The 21,951-nt window shown below is 38.9% G+C and overlaps 1 protein-coding gene across 4 annotated transcripts in view; it reads left to right on the forward strand.

Moving 5' to 3' along the window:
- Nucleotides 1-21,713, forward strand: part of sugct (succinyl-CoA:glutarate-CoA transferase) — a 116,417-nt gene extending 94,704 nt beyond the window's left edge. For all 4 annotated transcript variants that reach the window (XM_023800209.2, XM_023800217.2, XM_023800212.2 and 1 more), the window contains 2 exons: nt 6,781-6,844; nt 20,051-21,713. In XM_023800209.2, the coding sequence (XP_023655977.1) occupies nt 6,781-6,844; nt 20,051-20,214 (228 nt within the window). In that variant the 3' untranslated portion in view covers nt 20,215-21,713. The remainder of the gene's footprint in view (nt 1-6,780; nt 6,845-20,050) is intronic.
- Nucleotides 21,714-21,951: the final 238 nt, after the last annotated feature.

A 21,951-nucleotide genomic window follows, 5' to 3' on the forward strand; every position in this document is an offset into this window, starting at 1 on the left:
AGTCACATCAAGGCATCTTAACTCCCCCAAAATGCTACAGGGGTGCCGGATAAATGACCTATCCCTGTGCTCAGACCCCAAGCTTCACTGTCAATTCTGTATATGTGTTTCTCAAAGGAGGCCATTGTGAGATATGTGAAAAGAAGCACACCAATGTACCTGCACTAGTGCAAATACTGAAAAAGCATAATTTCAGTGAGTTTTGGGGGAAGATTTTCCAAGCCCTTTCCTAATCTCTACCTTCATATGTGTCACTCTTAAATTCACTAAACCATCAAATGTGTAAGGTAACAGAAACTTTGGAACAGATTTTTGACAGTTACTGTTCCCATGTGGGGATCAGACCTCAGTATTATTGCTATTATATACAGCATCTTCTTGTTGAAGAAATAAAGAAGAGTATTGAAATGAAAATGAAACTGCATCCTGCTAGTGGCACCAAACAATTCTTGTGAAATAAATGCATTGACAGGACATGAATGGCTGTGATTTTCTGCAAACTCATTCACTCAATTGATTGTCGTGTTTGATGACAATATTGTTTGTTATTGTGGAAAATTTTGAAAAAAATACTTTGTTTACCTTGTATAGTCACCATGTATGCTGCTTCCGGGGACCATGAAGAATGCAATTGACCATTAACACAATTTCTTGGGTAGTATTCTATTTTTTGCCATTGAATTAGCCTTTATGTGTAATATGTTGATCAGTAGTACTGACCTTAGAGTGTGAGACCAGGGACATACAGTACTTAGAAATCCTGGAACCCCTGACAAAAGGTCACCATGGGCCCCTCTGCCCAATCTTATGTATAATTTTACATATTCATAAGCCCCTGTCAAGTGCTTGGCCCCCTGAATCTGCCAGGGTATCCTTGCCCCTCCGACAGCCCTGGTTCAGGCCTGCACTGATCGTTAATAAAAGATGAAGACACATAACTTTTGCATGTTGTTCAATGCTTCCATTAACTAGGGATAGAGGTAAGGGGGCATGTGCTGATTACAGTGTGCTGCCGCATCCACCACACGACAGACCACCTCAGGGATGAGAACCTGAGTGCAGCCATGTGGTGGGTGATACCTCAGCACCACACTAGTCCGAATGGACCAGTGTGAGTTTCTTTTCTAGTGGTTGGAGTGCCAATCCTGCCAGCAACCCCCAAATTTCCCTGTAAGTAGGAGGACCTCCTTATAGGGCTGGATGTAGATTAACATCATATGCAGGATAAAACAATTGCAGATTAAGGGCCTTGTTCAAGGGCCCAACAGAGTAGGATCACTGCTAGCATTCACAGGATTCAAACCAGCAACCTTCTGATTGCTGGCACAGATCCCTTGGCTTGGAGCTACCACTCTGCCCCTAGGGAAAGTATGACTAAAATGACTGCTGCTCGGTGATGTTTTAACATTACCTAGTGGCTAGAACCTGCAAACATTAGATACTATATATTAATGTTAGGGGCTAAGAGAATGCAAAATCATCCAGAAGTACTGGGAGGTGAAGGGAGCTGAAGCCATACAGATTGGTGCTTAAAACAAGACAGGCACCATTGTGAGGGTCTGATTGCAAGTGTAGTAGATGATAGGGGATTAGGGCTTGAACCCAAATCTCCGTGTAAAGTATTGTGGGAAAGAATTCTTTATAAGTAGGAAGAATCCAGGTAACTGCAGCTAGTTGTAGGAAGGTTATTTGTTAAGTGCATTCGCACTGCCACTATTAAAGGTGGAGACAGTTATGCCCTCAGCACAGATGTAGATGTCAAGGGAAGGTCGGGCAGGATGAGCTCAGTCTTTGAAAGTTTTCAGCATTGAATGATACGCTGACATGCAAACGCAGATCTACTGCAGATACTCTCTGGGTGAGACCCTCCGAATCGAGGGTGGGGACTAGGAGAGGAAAGCCCTGTATATCAGAATGTTTTATGAAGATCATATGAGCAAAAGATTTTCAATCTATAATAGTTTTACAGTTCCATTAAATTGCAAATATGTATTAATATAATTCAGCTGTATTTGTTAAACAATGGAATGGAATGGAATCACCTTTGTTGCACGTGACAGGTACAGATATCCCCACTATACGAAAGTAGGGTGTTGCTGTGCAATGTTTCATAAGCCAAAATGGCGTAAATTGAAGAAGCAATTGTCATAAATGTATGTGGTAAAAAATCTGGATTGTTCCCAGATCCAAAAAATAAACTACCAAATCATACCAAATAACAAATAAATCCTACAATAACACTAACATATAGTAAAAGCAGGAGTGATATGATAAATATGCAGCCTATATAAACTAGAAATAATGTTTGTGCAGTGTAGTTTCACTGACCAGCATCAATACAATCGTGTGTCGCTTAACAAAAGGGATATGTTTTGAGAAATATGCCAGTAGGTAATTTTGTTGTTGTGAGAGCATCACAGAGTTTACTTGCAGTAGTATCGACTACTACAAACATAGGCTACAAACTTTTTTTTATGTAAGTAGAAAGAGTACATTCTAAAATAACAATAAGAAGCACAATATAGTAACTGCATAATCCAGTGACATAGTTTATCATCATTATCAGGTATTATGTGCTATACATAATTGTGTGTGGTATACCTTTATACAACTGGCAGTGCAGAGGGGTAATTTGCACCAGCATCACCACAAACACTTGAATAATGTGTTGCACTATGACTTTTCCATGATTGGATTTTTTCAGCTCCTTTGTAATCTTATTGGACTACTGTTGTATATGAGCTCCATCGTTCACCAAAATGTTGTAATGCAGCGCATTACTGTATGCACTGTATCTATAATTTGCTGCTGAATAAATGCTATTTTTGCTTTTTCTTTATATTTAAATTTTTTCTTCTATTTTTTTTTGACAAAAAAGCAAGATTTTTTGGCTAGCGAAAACAGGTGGTAATGTACGTCTTTCGTAGAACCAAAACTGTGTAAAGCAGACATTTGTAAAGCGTGGGATACCTGCATAATCAAATGCAATAGATGATAAATTATTCTGCTTTATGTCTTCTGCTGTATGTTTTCTGTAATTTCTTGAAATTCAGCATCAATAAAATGCCAAACTTATTACTCCATCAAGTGAGTCTCGAACCACTGCTCCAGTGCAGGGTTCTGCAAGGGAATGAAAGTAAGTTCAAGGAAGTCTGTCAGAAATGTTATGCTGGCCTGTCTTTGGTGTTGACCAAGAATAACGTTTGCCTCATCAAAGAGGCAGTTAAGAATTTTTTTATTATTATTCTTTCCTGAATTTCTGGCTTGGCCAGAAACCTTCATCAGTGTTGAAAACCCAGATGGTCCCCCTAAAAGTGTATTAGCCATCAGAGCTCTGTGGGGATGGGAGTTTCACCGGTCGAATTTGCCCTGGGATCTCCATCACGCACGCAGGAGGAATCATTGTCAAATTAAAATAAGTAAAAAGTTATAAGAAATTTCTAAAACGGACTTCATGATTATCCCACCCCCAGAGGTATATGATCCGGCCCATAAGACAATGTGCAGATGTGCATCTCTCCTGGATGCTCTGCTTGCCGTTATGAGCTTTAAGCTGTCAGTGGAAGCTTAAAAGCCTTCGCTGTACAAGTACAAGCAAGAGTCACTGATGAGTAATGCCCACGGTTTGACCCTTCTTGTGTTACTGTCAACGTTTCGCAGAATTGCAGTGGACAGTGCATGACATATGTTATCTAGTACCATCAAAGAGCCTGAAGCATTCAGAACGATATGAAGGCATACTGAACTTATCTGTCCCATTGCATGAATAATAAAAAAAATATGCAAGACACTGTTTTATGCTAGACGATGTACTCAATTTTTAGTATCATAAGTGAAATGAAATGGCAAATGAGTAATACTTGCGTAGTTGACCTAATAGTGAATGTAAGAATTCAGAGCAACTGTTTGAGATTTTGGAGGTAATTTGCTTTAGTTTCAGAAATTTCCCCCAACTGCACCTGCACACTGTCAGGTGCATTGCAATACCAGACAAATCTTTTCTTTTTTATTTAAGTATTGAATTTCAAACATCGTATTTTTTGCTTGTTGTCATAATAACTTGAATTTAGAATCTGCAATTATAGTTCAGATTCGGCTTCTCAGCTGTGGGACCATTTAGAAAGCTACCCTGTGATAGAAAGCCTTTTTATTTACTTATAATGTTCTTCTCAGCCAATGATCGAGTATTCAGCGGCAGGGTTCAAGTATAATTCATTTTGAATGCTCTGTGAGGACGAAGCCAGATGGAGAAGCAGATTTATTAGCCTGAATGGTCGTCTATCACTGGACTGTTAACTTGGTCAGGCCAGCCTTACCGTTCCCAAACAGCAAGCAGCATTTATGCTGCAATTAGTTGGGCTCTCGTCAATATCAGTGTTATACTGCAGAGGGATGAGTGTTTGTCTGCTACTTTGTGAAGCAGACTCAAGTATCTAGGCTCTGGGGATGGTATGAGTCCATTGGTAAAGCTCCTGTGCCTGTGATAGGAAGGTCATCAGTTTGGGTCTTGGCAGAATCTGGAACTTCTGCAAAGCATAGTGGATGCAGCCAGCAAGATCATCGGTGCCCCGCTGCCTTCCCTCAAGGACATATTCCACACCCGCCTCAACCGTAGAGCCATCAGCATTGCCGACCACTCTTCTCACCCCTTACACTCCCTCTTCAGCCTCCTCCCCTCAGGGAAAAGGTACTGGAGCCTCCAGGCTCCACAAGACTGTCCAACAGCTTCATCCACCAAGCTGTCAGGATGCTGAACTCTGTCCACTAGCTCCCCCCCTTGCTCCCCTGCCCCTGGACAATGACTAATCACTACCTACCAAGGAACTACCTGCCAACTGTCTTTTTTGCACTCAGAAGCTGCTCTAGAATGCACTTCCTCACTTTTAATTGCTGTTTGCACTACAGACTGTATATTGTATGTTGTACTGTATACTGTTCAGAGGTTAACTTATCTTAGTTTTATCATATTTATCTCATGTCTTATGTGTTATATGTTCATACTTTATACTTTTTTTTTTAACTGTATTACTAAGACGAGACAAGGAACAGCATTTTGATTCCCTTGTATGTCATGAACATATAGGCAATTGACAATAAAAGCCTATTTGATTTTTATTTGATCTTCACAACTTTATCAAGGCCCTTAAGCCCTACGATGGTCCACGGGTGCTAAATAAATTGTTGACCCTGCACTCAGACCCCAAGCTTCACACTCAGCTGTGTGCACATGTTTCAAAGCAGAGCATGATGGGATATGTGAAAAGAAACATGTTCTTGTGCATATGGTAAATAAAGTGTAATTTCATTATTGTTGGATATTAAAATGTACTCCTTCACCAGGACTGCAGTGAGCAGTGTGTCAGCCTGTGTGTCCCGAATGTGCTAAACTTTAAAGGCCTTGCAAAGAAATATACATAATTAAAAACATTGCATATTTATCCCTCCTTGTTAGGTGTAAATCCGGCCAAACATGGATTATCAACAATGTTAACATGCCTGCTGATTTTATCCGGTGCTAATGATACAAACAAGAGTATGTGGTTACGTTTTTCATTACGGAAAATGTTCCTGTTAAGAAATAATTACATTACATTCCAGCTAGTAATTAAGGCTGATTCATTTTGTGCCGCTTTTGACTGCCATTGAGGTTTTAGAGCGACCTAGGGTCTCTATGACCCACCAGTATGTTTCCATATTGCTGTTTCACTTATTTAGCTGCTAATAGCTAGTAGTAGCTAATTTATCCATGTCTTATGGGCTGATTATGTAATATAGTCAGATAATCCTGGAGTTTCCCTGGGTCTGCTTTGGCCAGAGGAACCTTAGATTCACAGGGTCAGACCTCAGCTGTAAGAATGTGGAAGGATTTCTAATGAATAATGATTAATGCTACATATGTTCAGCTGGATCAAAGGTAACGCTGTCAACTGGTTACAATGGCCAACTTCTTTTTTAATTAGTCTGTCATCATTATCTTACATTGAGTAGAAGTCAGTTATTTGCCTAGTCTCCAAATAAATACTGTTATTGTCATGGACTTGAAGTACCTTAGAAGTTCCATATGTACAGTCTGGTGACTCTACTGCCTTGGGTAGAAATGAAAATTGTCTTGAAGGTGCAGCTGTACAGCAATATATATTTTTCAGGTGTAAGTCTATTTGGTCCAACCAGCCTATGATTCATTGGCCTCAACTCTGATGACCATTTTAACAGGCAGCTAGCCTTGACAAGTCTTGGCTGAATTCCTTAGGTTATTTATATAAGAGGTACACTGCGTACACCGTGTCTTCTGTCACTCATAAATTACTACTTGTGAGTAGACTTCCTGCAGAATTTGCCATCTGTACTTAATGGATGGTGTGCCACTTGTCCATTAATATTGCTGTTTAAATTTTTGACTGTGGACTAGGAGCTAAATGGATCCTCCAGTACACAGACCTTGTGTCTTTGGTTTTAGTGTTGATGTCCACATTACCAATACCCTCTCTGTGTTTTTACATTAGGTGATTCTTTTGTAATACAAACTTGCATTTATAACTACAGGTATCTTTACTGTCTACTTGTATTGTCATATTTTGAGGTCTTATTTTATTGTTATTTCTCTTGTAATCTTTTTATTATTTATTCTTATCATTTTATATTATTTTGTTTGCTGTTGTATTGCACATTTCCTTTTAAACACAATCTTTTAAGCGGCTAGAAAGGCATTTCACTGTGCAGATGTACAGTCTATGTTTGTGCCAAATGTGACATCATGAAACTTACTGTGTTTCTTTTCAGGTTTCCCACAACAACCTCATCTTGAAAATGGACCATCCCACAGCTGGAAAGATCGCTGTTCCAGGTTAGTGGGATTATCCATGTAGATGATCCTGAGCAATCCCCCTGAACACTGCAGTGAAACACTGTGATAGTACAATATAGATGATTTGTTTCATTGAAATGAACAGAGTGCATAAGTGCTGCACCGATGACATGTTGAAGCTGCGCTGTCCAAACACATCGTCTGGCCGTTGGTATTTGTCTTCATGGGTCTGTTACATTGCTTACTCTCTGAACAGCTGAATATAGCAAAAGCCAGCTAATGCAGACTAATGAAATCTTCTCTAGGTCAGAAAAAAGTCAGTAGCTTTGCCTTATTTTGTAAAGTTTTTTCTTTTTGTGCACATTCTTGATTTCATTTGACACTCTTATCCAGAGTAATATTATACAGTTCACTCTGCTAATGGTATTTTCTTTAGTCTTATCTGTGTTTTTCTTAATTATTTCATTTGACACTTCTATCTAGAGTAACAGAAACATTTATATGTTTTAATGTTCTCATTTAATATTTTCTTCATTTTTGTTTTTATTTATGTTATACTTATGTGATTTCATTTGATTCCTAAGTACACTACACACTTTGTAGTAACATATGCATCCATATTGTTTAGTGTATTCAGCTAATAGTCTTTTCAGTCTCAATTCTTCATTGGATTACATGAGGATTGAGTGAGATTTGACTGATTTTAGGTCAATAGTGCTCATCTCAATGACAAAAAAATGGACTAGGTGAGTTTTGGAAATTTGCTCTTCAATTTAATTTGAAATTCCTTTCCAAAATAATGTATACGTCTATATAGTATTTTACCCAGATAATGGTATTGTCTTCAGTCTTGGATAACTCACCGTCTGACTCTAGTTTAACACAATGGACAGAGATGAAAGAAACAGATGAAGAAAAACTCATCTGGTGTCCAAAAATATTGACAGACCCCCCCCCCAACCCCCCACACATTCGTCCCAGTGCAGTGATTCCCCCTTCAAAGGGGTGCTTCTAATTAGGCAGGCGCTTACAAGGTCAGCTAGGCAAAGTGGGCCTGCCTTTTTTCTGCCTCTCCTGGCAGACTTACCATCGTGGAAGGCATTCCCATAAAACCCCAAAGGTTTCATTTCAGGTGGTTTTCGCTAACCGCATAAACGGTTGTTCCAGTTCCCAGTGGCCACGATAACACTCTTCAGTAAACAAAGCCAAGCATACGTCGTCCATGCGCTTGAGGAGTGTGTTCCAGATCTTTTTTGCCTTTGAGGTTTATGGAAAAATGTGCATGGCAAATGTAGATGGTAATCCAAAGTACTGTGTCAGGAAAGCATCTTTAACTTTTAGATAACATGGATTTTAGGAATGGTGTACAGCATTTTGGGAGGGAAAAAATAAATTCTCAGGGAAATTTTCATGAAAAATTGCCTGTCCTCGTGGTCAAAGCCGATAGGTGGCTTATTGGTGCTATATTTTGAGCGGGTCTGATTGATCATTATTCTGTATGATGTCTGTACTGACAGGATAACAATGTTTTCAATGGTTTCCTTGTAATTGGGTCCCGAGGACCCTCAAGTGAGCAAAGGGGTTAATGGTTGTTTTTTTATTGCTGTTGTCAGTGGTTTGCTGTCCTTTGCATTGAAGGGTTATCGTGATTATATAAACGAGAGACAAACATTATAATAGTATCCAGTACTCGAAGTTTTGAGCCATACAGCTCAGTTCTGATAATGAATTTCTTACCCACTAAGCCATGGTAGCACTATGTGGTGCAGTCTGTATTGTACCAAAATATTTAAGAATTTTCCAAAATTGACAAAAATATTTTACAATATATTCTCGGTTCTTCTGTGTAGATTTTGTGCCTGATTAAATTAATAAGTTTCAACTGGTATTTGACAAAAATGAGTATTAGTTCAGACAGAATGGTGTTGCTTCACAGCACTAGGTGAAGGGGTTCATATCCTGCCTCCACTCTATGCAAAGTTTGCATGTTCTCCCCAATTCACATGGGATTCCTCTGCGCACTCAGGTTTCCTTCCACAGTCTAAATTTAAAGACACTCTTGAATTGACCCTAGTGTGTGAACATGTGTGTGTGTGCTGGTGAAGGGCTGGCATCCCACCCAGGATATTTACTGCCGTTTGCACCACACTGCCTAGAGCAGTCTTTCCCAACCCAGTCCTTGGGGACCTGCAGACAGTCCTCATGGCCAAAAGATGGATACCCCTGCAGCTCTTTACTGGATAAACCTTTGGAAGATGGAGGGATGGAGGTTGCCAGTATAGAGTATGGGATGGTGCAAGGCAGGAAAGAGCCCAGATGGCACACCAGCCCATCACAAGGCACACTCACCTGTTCATTCACACAGGCACACCTACAGGCAATGTGGTAACTGAAATTAACCTCAGCATAGTTTTGAACTGTGGGGGGAAACCAGAGGAGACCCAACAATGACACGGGGAGAACATGCAAACTTCACACACATGGAGCCATGGCGATGACTCAAATCCTGGTCCCAGAGGTGTGAGGTAGCAGTGCTAACCATAGCACCACCCCCCCAGATAATTGTACTAAATCATATTATTATTATTGTAGTGCCTTAGAAAAGGGCAGGAATTGTGCCATAGAAGTAAATGGGAGTCTCTTGAAAACCCTTGCAAACACAAATAGGATTTGTTGAACTTAGCAATCGCTGAGCCCTCAGTTTGTGAGGGGTAATTTAGATGTGGCTTGGGTGCTCCTTGGACAGAAATCCAATGCTCAATAAGCGTTTACACAAGGTGGAAGGATGGATAGATGAATGGATGGATGGATCAAGTTTTGTTCGTGTTTTTATACAGGAAGTTAATATATTCTTTGAACAAAATTGTCTGTGAGATCAGTTCTACAAATCACGCACTGTTTGAAATCCTAAACCCACCATGAACTGTTTTAAACAAAAGTTAGCGGAAACAGTGTATTCCCTTGAATAAAAGCACATTTTAAATGTTTAGATGCCACATTTAAGCAGAGTAAGGAAGCACTTATGATTTATTGCCAAGAATTTGCAATCACTGTTAAAAGACCAAAGATGGTAGATATGACACGGAAATGTACTCCCAGTCTCTCTTTTCATGTTCTGTTCTTGGTGTAACATTTACGCTATGTTTATACATCATCTTCCGTCATGGTCTTCAACCCAATCAGGAAGAGGAAAATAGTAAACTTGCCTTGATTAGCTTGTTTAATTTGAGTATGCGATGTGAACCCAGGGCTCATATAACTCTAAGCTCCAAGTCCCCAGCATTATCAACAGTCTAAACTGCATTTGCCTTTTTGGAACACTAGGGGCATCATGTACATTAGGTAATAATTTTAGCCTTTGGGAAATGTGTATAAATTGTTTATTTTAATATATTTTCAAATTATTTTTCATATTAAGTTATTATTTTTCTTGTGAGCATGCATCTGCCAATGATAAAAATATTTTAGAGTAAAACCCACTTACTCCTATAACATCTTGTGTAATAATCATTCGAATCTGTCATCTCCAGCATACAAGTTCTGCTGCAAATGTTTAAAAAAACAGGGTTATAGTTGGCTAAAACATATGAAAAATGTGCATCTGTGGTTCTCTTTTTCCTCTCCTCTCCAATGATAATCATGCACGCATGGCAGTGCATTGCATACAGGGAACAAAAGTTTATAAACTGTGAAATGTGTTTGCTAGATCATATAAATGATCTGGAGTCAGGATAACTGATGCATTTTTACACTAACTTACAAATGACTACAGAAAGTCATATTTCATGCTGATTCTTATTTTTGGATCAAGGACAAAGCGAAAATAAATTGAGTCAATGCAAGTGCCTCAGTATTGCAGCATGTTCAGAATTAACACCTAATTAAATGAGCATTTTGAACATCCAGACTCTAGGAATATGCATTTTTGTCAGATTGTTCTCCACGTCATCTAATCAGTGAAGGTGTTCTGAAACTCAACACAAACATTTTCTACCATCCTTCTTATTTAATTTCATCTGATACTGTCACTGTATATTAATGTCTAAATGTCTTTATACTGTGTAAATGTATGTATTCACCTACGGTAAACCTGAAACTTCCTTCATGAGTAATGACTCTCTTACTCATAACTTCTATAAATATGGCGTCCCATGAAGATCTATATTAGACAATTTTCATGAGTGATATAAAGAGCCTAGTTTTCCCCCTGATCTTGGATGACACTGCTGATTTTGTCAGGTGTATTTATGGATCAGTAAAAGCCCTATCTATCTATTTATCTATCTATCTATCTATCTGTCTGTCTGTCTGTCTGTCTGTCTGTCCCTACCTGCTTGCCTGCCTGTCTGTCTGTCTATCCATACATACATACATCTGTCCGTCTGTCTCTCTGTCCATCCATCCATCCACTGTAAAATAAGGGAATGTTAAATTCTCAGTTGTCAGTCTCCTGGCTTGCACAACGCCTTGTCTAATGCAACTTTAGACTATGACTACGCTAGTATCATGCTTTATTGCACTTTATTGAAGCTGCCAACAAAACAGGAAGAAACCATTAGCAATGGTGTATGCTTATGGGGTTAATATTCCGTTTTTATATGAATTACTTTTAAAAGAAACTTGTATTCCTGGTCTAATGACGCAGTGCACCCCTCCCCCCATTTCCACTATTACAGAATATGGCTATTCATAGAAAACAAACTGGATTTGCATTTTTTTAATGACTCATTAAGCAGGCTGTAGTGTTCCCCGTGTGGTCCCCCCCAGAAAGTCCACCAATAGGTGTAACCAAATACGTGCCCCTCAGAATATATTCAGTTGGCCTCCTTGTAATGGAGTTTCTGGCTTGGGTCATAGCTGCCTGTCCTTTTAATTGGAATATCAACCTTCCTTCCGGCTTAGCAGCTTTTAATAGCCTTCTAATATATTCACCTTTGCAGGTGAACTAGAAAAAGCCACCTCTTAATGGAGACCGATATTATTATGCGTCGTATGTCAGTATGTAAATTAACATGATGCAACCGGAGGCCACAAATAACACTGATGTTGTCAAGGACGTTCTCATATATTAATAAAAGACATACTTCACAGTGTACGATATATATTACCAGCCCTCCCTTTTTTCCTTTTTGATTGCCAGCAGTGGATAGCGTCACAGTCCTTTGCTGTTGTTAAAAGTGGAGGACTCCAAGGACACAGCTAACGCGTCATGCTAATGATAAAAACCCACTACGAGGAAGACCCCATTTGAAACCCAGGGAGATGCAAGGACAAGAACTAAACTAATAGGAAATTTCATGGAACACAGGTGTCCATGAGCACCACCCTTCTGTAACCTGTGGTTAGTTTGTAGTCTACAGTGGTATTTAACTCTGGTGGATGTGCAAAAAGTTAGCAAAATTCAATCGTAGACCAAAATCACTTGTTAAAGGGACAGTTATTGTCAATATACCAGTGCATCGTATACCTACAAAGACTTGCTTTGAACTCAGTCTTTGATAAATGTGTGGCCTGGATCTGATTGCTTGCCTGCGCATGTGCAGGAGTGACGTTCCTTACTGTAACATCTCGTTGCGTTTATTATTCTCTTACATTGTTTTCAATGGAAGGTCACAATATGGCAACTACCTGTGTGACACCATTTTCATATTTATGTACTGTATGTAATACATTAAGGTCTGACAGAGTTGGAAAATCCAGATACTAGAGGTAGATAATGTTAGCAAGACCTGAGTTTGTAGTAGCTGTTATTCTGTTCTGTGACTAAGGGTTTGACCAGAAACTACTATGCTCTGACAAGGTACTATGTAAGACAGTGTAGTCACATACGTAAAAGTGTTGGATATATTCTGCCTTTGATTGGGCAACTATTCCAAATGACAAGTGCTGTAGTCTTCTGACAGTCGACTGTTGTTTGGTTGTCCCTGTTTTGCCATCATGCACCAGCAGATCTGGTTGTCCTTGGTCACGAGATACAGCTTTCAACCTCAAGAAACCAAGATGTCTTGTGCACCTAAGCGTGCCTGAGCCAAGCTCTGTGGGTCTACGTTATGAGCGGCTGTATCCGTCTCATAGAGAATGGTGACAGACCCCTATTCATGGCCTTCACTGAGAGCCCTTTCGACACCATCTCTGCTAATCGGAAGACAGCATTGATCAGAAGGCATCTCTGGCTGGTTTTCAGCACCACTGACAGGCGGCATCTGCTTGATGTAGTGTACATCAAATAGCATCCACCTTTTTTCTCTGTATTTCACTTATGGTGAAAGGCGTGAAGCACAACATTCTTGCATTCAATGGTGCATTCATGACCAGACATAAGATTTCCTGCTATGGAGGGAAAGCCATTCTACACGCAGATGCTGTGAAGAGCCTTTTACTGAACCAGGCCAAATCCTGTGTACAGTGAGAAGATAAAAAGGTTGAGAAGGTACTTGCTTGAGAGAGGACATCACCCAGCCACTTTTGAGAATTTCCAGCTCCCTCTTGCTGCATATTTTAGGTTATTATAGGTTATGATTGTTAGAAATATTACCTTCTTGAAGTATTGGGGAACTGCATAGGAATCATTTGTGAAGCTGGGGCGATTTGGAACTTCGAAATTAAGGTGGGGAGGGGGGTGACATGGGATTTAGAAAGGTGAAGTTTACTGTATTTAAAGGTAGACCTGAAAGTAGTGGATCATGTCTGAACGGTACCATTGTTTGTTTAAAACGAGCCCCAAATTAAGTCCAGATCTTTCATGTAGGAATGGCCACTGACTTGGAGATAACGAGAACCAGAGCGGAGTAAGCCGGCGCATAGCAGAGCAGGCGGGATACGCTTCAGTCCATTTGGCACTGGCTGGTCTGCAGGAGCCTGAGAGCAGATCGAAGTCCCATGCAGGCTGGGGGCTCTCGAGTACTTCATAATTCATGTAGTAAAGCTCCCCTGTGACGTGTCCCTCGGTAATAAAACCCCACAAATTCTCAGCTATTTCCCCAATAAAGGGAGAAATAATTTATTGAAAGTGTAGAGAAAAAAGGGATATACTTATACAAAAATAAAGCTGGAACTCTGATAAGCCTTTACCTACTAAAGACATGGGCACACTTTCCCATCTAATTGTCTAATTTTATGGAAACTGTAGCAAGTATAATTATTAGAAGAATATAGCGTATTGGCCTTCATGCAAAAGGTTGTTATTGGTGCCGGTATTGGTAAAATCCGAGTTATGAGCCTATTGCCTGTGGTTTTGTTTGTGATAAACCTCAAGATGTGAGCAGCATGGATCCCGCAGCGTTTGCAGATGTAGTCTTGTTACAGCGCCCTGGAAATATGCGATAGTGACAGTCTGTTTCAAAGATACAATTTATTTAGCTATGTTGCTCTTTTCGCTCACCTGCATATGTAGAATAAGAAATTATACTACCTCTGATTCCTACCTTTTATCATTCCCATAGAAGGGATGGTTGATTTATTTTTTCATAGGAATTGGATAAATGCATTTAGGCATGGTGGCTGAGTGGGCCTTAGTGTAGGATAATCCCAATTACATGATACCAGAAAAAAACGATTAACTTTATGTTTTAAGGTGAATGTGAAAATGTCAACACCTAGACCCACATATGCACGCACAGATTTTTGCTCTTTATTCTTTCTTTATTGCTCTTGCCCACATATGCACATTCATGCTGATAACTCATAATAAATTAACTGAGTTAAATAAACTCTTAATAAATTCAATAAATTGCCTTACCATGAGCATACTTGGTGCTGTTGCTGCATACCCTTTTTTATATTATTAGACTTTCACTGTTTATCCATCTCTCATGCTATACTCCATACTTCTTTGTCAGGTAGCATGCATAAAGAATTGGTTACTCCCACAAGTGAAAAAGATCCCAATTTTGCTGTGTAGAAAGTCACCTGTAGGGGTAATGGCCGTCTTACTCAAAACTTAAGTGTGGCATCCCCTTAAGATCTATATTTGACAATCTTCATAACTCACATGAACAGCGAGTTCTCCCTCTGTTCTTGTTTGACATTTCTGACTTTGTCAGGTGTCCTTATGGATCAGTAAAGCCCTTGAATGTTCAGCTCAGTCAAATCTGGAAGGGAACTGTGGGGAACGTGGGGCCAGTGCATTGACTCTCTCTGAAAGGAAGCTTAAAATTGTTCTCATTATAATGACCTTTGATGAGGGACCGTGACCAAGGAAAGTTTCCGGTCGCTGTTTGCTTTAAAATAGAGCTGTTGTTTTAAGAGTAATTGCAATTTTAAGCACCAGTAACTGGGATCAACAATCAAATTGACTAAACATTAATTTAATCAATTTCCAAAATTCTCATGCAAGACATCTTTAATAAAATGTTAAAATTAAAGTTCAATGTAAGATTTATCACTTTGTAGTTGTGCCCCTGCAGTTTAATTTGACATTTGGAAGGCACAAATATTATAAAGGATTAAATAGCTGTTAAAATATGGAAATGGAAACAGCCTTTGTAAGATAGTATGATGGAAAAATTTGGTCTGAACCAACTGAGCACAATTTTATTAACGTAAGATTTTTGATAGTGCTTTTTACCACAGTTTATGATGATGATGAGCCATGAGTGGTGTGCATTTTTTTTGCTATTTTTTTTTGCCTTTTAATGATATAGTATAACAATGAGATCAATTGATCAAAACTTGGTGAGAACTTGTATGTCGATATATCAGTTGTGGTTACTTCGATACATCATTCCTGAAGGACCCTAAATTCCCTTAATATGGAAAATTCCTGAAGATTTATTATTGTTTTGGTCCATCTGAACTTATTATTTAGACAATGTGACTGAAGAAAGAAATAAACACAGAAACGGCTGTTTTTCAGAAGATCTGTGCAATTAACACAGAATGGGCACACTGAAGAACATCAACAGGCAAGTAAAACTGATGGAACCATGATGAAGCCAAGTTGGAACGAAGACATCTACTGTACGTGGCAAAAACATCAACAAGCAAGATGCGCAAGCTGTATTTAGGAAAGGCTCAGGATCAAAAGACATTATTGCTGAAGCACAAGTGATGGGGCATCATCTCATTGTTCAGAAGAAGTTATACACTGGACAAGAAGCCACAGCCAGCATGGAATGTGAAACATACTGGTTCCAGACTGGTAAAGGAGTTAGACAAGGTTGTATAATATTATAATATTTATTTGGTGTGTACACACAAACATATAATGAGAAAAGCTGGTTTGCAGGCTTGGAAGAATATTTTGTACTCAGTATTGCTAAATGAAACATCAGCAGCGTTCCGTGCTGAACATGTCACACAGAAGATCTGAAGACACAAGGAAAGTTGAAGAAAACTGAAAAGATGGGAGTACAGTGAAATATGACGAATACAAAGGCTATTAGCAAATAAACAGATGGTGACAGTGACATAGGAGTCATTGACAGTTTTTGTCTCCTTGAAATAATCATCAACAATAAACGATTCAGCAGTAAAGAAATACGTTGCAGATCATTGTTTGGCTAGAGCTAAACATATTTCTATGAACTAAGACCAGAGATCTTCAGAGTATGATACATTGGAGACTCTATGTATGTGAAAGCTGGACAAAGAAGAAGTAGGACAGGAGGAGTGTTGACATCTTTGAAGACTTTTTACTCAAATCACAAATGACCTGACTAAAAGCTGTCTTATTATTGGGATGTTATGAGCAAAGCAGTTGCTTTGTGGAATAACCTTAATGCTTAGAGAAGGTAAACAAGGAAAAATGACCAGCAAAGAAAGTGGTTGAACTCAATCACCACAATGAACATGACATTGCGAAGCCTGAAGATCCATATAGAAGACGTGATATTTTGGAAGGATGCCGTCTATGTGGTCACCAGGAATGCATATCAAGTTATCTGCTCCTAATAGCAACATTTTCTTCCTGCTGTTTCCAGAGACGGAAACTGATTTTCATTTTTATTATGTATTTTTTTTAATTTTTAGCTTAGTTATACCTTGTGAGCTATTCCTACGTGATTATATTCTTATTATGATGCATTTAAATTAAACCTTATTTGATTATCATCCCAATTATTTCACGTGCAATGTTTGCTACAGTGGATCTTCCATCTGGTTGAAATAAAAGTGTGTTCTGGGATGCGCTTCACTGGGCCTCTCTCCAATTTTTTTTTTTTATAAGATCAAAATATGATAAATAATTAAACCCTGACACAAAACAAGCAACCCTTATCCTTCATTCAAACCCATTGTGAGTCTGTGGGATATGTGTTTGTCGGTACCTTGAATGCAAGCTTTTTCTGTACGAAATGGAAGCCTAGCCTTGCTCCGCAAAGGACGATGTTGTGCGAGTTAACGACCCCCTGATTATGTCGCGCTCGCCTCTGTAATTGCTGGCATGTAGCTGCATATCGTAACGAATGTCCAATGATTGCTAATATACTGGGACTTTATAACTTCTCAGCAAGAGAAGCCCATGATCACAACTGGCTTGTCAAAATGAAATTCCTTAGTATAAATCACTGGGTTAATGGCTTGAAAATCTGCCATTGATTTAAGGATGGGGGAAGATATGATTAAAATATATAGGGAGGGTGGATAGAACAGAAAGGGCTTTGTTGGATAAAGCCAGAGGGTGGCTGTGATAAGAAGGGCATATATGATAACAGCAATTAAATGCAGCGGAAGCAGATGTGCAGGAGACTGAGGATTTTTAGGCCAGCCAGTCAGAAGAATGACTGTCCTACAAGGATGTGGTCACCTAAAAAATTAACATTTTCTTACACACACACACACACACACACACTCCAGTATTCATGTTGTGGGGACCATAAATTAATTTCTATGGGAAAAACCCTAATCTAAACTATGACAGCCTTACTCCTACCTTCTCCTTAACCATGAGTAACCAAACAAAACACAAATGATTTTTGGCATTTTTAGTTTTTTGATTGTAGTGGTCCCCACATTGTAATATATACATTAGGTAGGGAAGAACCCAGGATGGGGAGCCAGTCCTTTGCAAGGCACATTCACACCTATGGGCAATTTAGTAACTCCTATTAGCCTTAGCATGTCTTTGGAGTGTGAGGGGAAAGCAGAGTACCTGGAGGAAACCCACGATGACACAGGGAGAACATGCAAACTCCACACACATGTAACCCAGGTGGAGAGTCGAACCCAGGCCCCAGAGGTGTGAGACAACAGTGCTAACCACCACACCACCATGCCACTCTCTCTTTGTACTATATTATATAATAATATATGATGTAGACAGGGGCAGTTTTGTTGTTTCTGGGTCACCCCCCCATGTAGTGACTGTTTGTTGTCAGTTGGTCAGTTGCCCCCCCCCACACATATGCTTGGTTTGAGGGGTGGTTAATGTCGCTGATGTAAATACAGTGTCAGGTGTACCCTGAACAAACCGTAGAGGTTAATATTACATTTTATTTATTTAGTAGATACCTTCTTCCAAAGTGACGTTCAATTGAGAAGGCATGGTTAGACAGTTCCGGATTTAAGGGCCTGTGCTCATGGGCCCAGCAATGAACATATCACATCCTTATATTAGTAGGTCTGGACTTTATTTATGTTTCATATTAATTTTGACGCCAAATAAGTCATTTGACAAAAAGCACATACAATAAGCATGGAGGCAGAATAACTGTGGGAATCATTAACCAGCTAACTGTTTGGGTGGTTGGAAATCGCTGACAAGATTTTTGAGACATTGAAATACTAAGTGTGGCCTGATCAATTTCAGTGTATTTCAGTCTTCATAAATGGCATTTGTAATGTGTGTATTTTCCTGTAGCATCTTATTCGAAAATCAATGTGAATGTGTATCTAATAAGTAACAAAATAATAAGACAAGGACTCCCCTCTTTAGCTGATAAACTACAGTATGTTTGGTCCCTGCATCGTGTAGAATTCACCTTATTCACCTATCGCCTACTTTAAAGATGCAGTAATTCAGATGGTTCTAATATTACTTAATGAATTATGTATGTGACCAGATATAGCTAAGGCTTTTTTTTCTCTCACTGTGTTTTCCGTGCTTCTTCTGCAGTTGCCAAATTTACATCACATCCTCAATAATGTATTGAAAATGTGCAACAATTAGCAGGGCAGAAGAAAAACAGAGTTGAAAGGGATAATGAATTGCGCTGAAAAGTCCTGGAGAGGCCTAATGCCAGGAAATGAATCACATTTGGTCTCTAAACTTTTAATCGTTTGCAGCGCAACAGCACAGAAACAAAAAAAAAGAATTAAGATCAACATAGTTAGTGCCTGTCTTTTGTCCCAGGTTAATAATAATAATCAACGATCAAACACTTGTAGCTCACAGATAAGCTGCTTTGCAGATGTAGCGGTAGAAGTGTAAAGTGGCATTGACAGATTAAAAAAGAAAAAAAATAGACTCTGCCTTTGAAGAAATCTCCTTTGTTAGAGGAATATAGTGCGGAGAATGGTTTCAGCATTCTTAGGTTCTGTTCCAGTTACCTGTAAATCCCCCCTCCCCCTTTTCAGACCACTCTCTGTGATTTTCCTCAAGATATTCTCAACTTATGAGAACTCTTGTGTTGTTCCTGCTGTGAACAAATGTATTTGGGAGCCGTCCCTTGGTTTACATGGTAAATCATCACACGTTTCCCTTGTTTGGTAGAGCTGTACGGAAACAATCTGTACGTATTTTTATAGAATCATCCATAATGCGATGAAGGGACCTCTTTGTATCGATCTCGTGATAACATATGCAGCATGACAACCGTGGGTCTCAAAATAATATCGAAGAGATAAAGTTTGTACAAGATATGATAGAAGAAGAAAGTACAGGGGGTTGGGGATGACTGTTGAATGGGGCCAGTTGTTCGAAGGGATGCAGTAATCTCCCTGCGTAACTTAAATTCCTTCAAGCACTACTAATATTTAATAAACGAAAACAACTTTTCTTTGCATGGATTTTTTTTCTGTTGTCATTTTTCTGTATTATATAAAATTGAAAACAAAAATCAGCCATTGTTCCTAAAATTAGCCTGTATATAAGGGAGTTTTTACTCTAACAATGTCCAGATATACCTTTATCATTATTGTTATTATTATTATTAATAATATTAATATTATTATTAATATTATTGTTATCGATATTATTATTATTATTATTAATAATAATAATAATAATAATATTGTTGTTGTTGTTGTTATTATTGTCCAGTGTAGAACTTGTTGTTGTTGTTGCTCTTGTGTTTTTCCTTTCCATAGGTCCAGCTGTCTGGTATAGCGACTTTAAGAGCAACATGCCAACACCGCCTCCTCTCATTGGCCAGCATACGGTGCAGGTTCTGAGAGACCTACTGGGTTACAGAGATGACACTATACAGCAGCTGCTGAAAGCGGGGACGGTATCTCAGAATGAGGTGCAGTGAAGAGTAAGCCACTTAATACCCCAGGAACGGTCTGGTACCATCGTATCCGAGAGCCATATGAAAAATCAGTTCCACATAAATTCCATAAAAGGGCAGCTTTGGAATTCATCGGAATGGAGATCGTTACCTCTTGACCCAAAACACTTTGATGCCGGATGTGTCTTTGTAATTAATTTTTTGAACGAACATTTAACCCAACGGAAGTTATAACAGAAATATGATAATGTCACCAGCAGATGAAAGTTTGTAACTTCTTCTGTCATTTGAGTCAGAGGGCTGTTTAGTTTGGAGCGAATACTACACCTGGATTTCTATTCTGAAATGACCTCACTTCCTCCAATCTTCACACTGGCCTTTCACAAAAAGAAATGGTAACATGTGCTAAATACAGTAATGGGGATTGCTATAAGGGTTAAATAGGGATTTGGTTTGATTTCATTTTGAGTTTAATTTTAAGTTTTAACACTAAAGGCAGTAAATAAAGGCAGTTTACTGTTATTTAACATGTATAAATCAGTTAACAAAAATGGTCTGAATAAATCTATGTAACCTGTATTTAACTTGTGTGTACCTTAATTAGAAAAATCATCTTTGTTATTATTTTCAATTACAATTGAATATTCTAGTCCTGTCACATCCAAATGAAATAAAATGTACCTTATAATGGCATGTTACAGGTATCCAACACTTACTAATGACTCACCTTGAGTTTATCCTCATTACAGCTAGGTATGATTTACATCGGAAGGATATCAAGATAAGTTCATATGAACCAAAGTCCTATGGAGGACTTCTTAGAGGTCATGAAAATGTCAGAAGAGCTTCTGAAATTGATCCTGCAGACTGTGATGCAACTGTACACCAAAGTTATACTGAAAGTTATACTTGGGAAAAATCCATTCTTAAATATGAACTTGACGGAGAGTTGTTTCTTATGCTTCACTACACGCCTCCAAATTAATCACCCATTAAATGCTATATTACTCTGCATTTCAGCTTTACTTTGCATTGCTAAAAGGGTAGTGATGTTCCAAACTCCAGCCTACAATAACTCCACTAGTGTGAGATAATCACATTCTGAGGCCAGCACCATAAATCACCACCAAAGACTGTTCATCATCTTCTCCTAAGTGACCACACAAAGCTCATAATCCACTTTTGTTCATGTTTTCCCAATAATAAGAACCCAAAATAACTTAATTACTACTACATTTGATTTTTCTCTGGAGGATAGACATAACTAATGTTCATTTTTGCGATGATGATTCCATTTAAAGTAATTAAAATGAACAGAATTTCCAATGGGAATAAGAACATTTGGATATTTATTGGTGAGCATGGTGGGTAAAATGGTAGCCTCACACCTCTAGGATAGGGATCTCAATTCCCAGCGATGGTTCTGTGTGTGTGTTCAGTTTTCATGCTCATGCTGTTTTTGTATGGGTTTCTTCAGGATGCTGCAATTTCATCCTGCTGTCAATAAATATGTGATTAGTTGAGGTGGTGTAAGTTGCCCTTAATGTGTGATTGTATATGAATGTGATCCCCATGATGGACATTTGCATTAAATTTTACGTATTTAGCACAAACTTTTGTCCAAAGCAACTTACAATTGAGGCACACAGCATAATGCAAATACAGGTGTTGTCTAGAATTCAATTAAGCGTAAGTGCAGCTAGGCTGAGCTTCCAGTGAATGCCCAACTACACGTGTTAGCAGTACTGGAGTGGGAGCTAC

The sequence above is a fragment of the Paramormyrops kingsleyae genome, chromosome 1 (assembly GCF_048594095.1).
Source record: "Paramormyrops kingsleyae isolate MSU_618 chromosome 1, PKINGS_0.4, whole genome shotgun sequence".
NCBI lineage: Eukaryota > Metazoa > Chordata > Actinopteri > Osteoglossiformes > Mormyridae > Paramormyrops > Paramormyrops kingsleyae.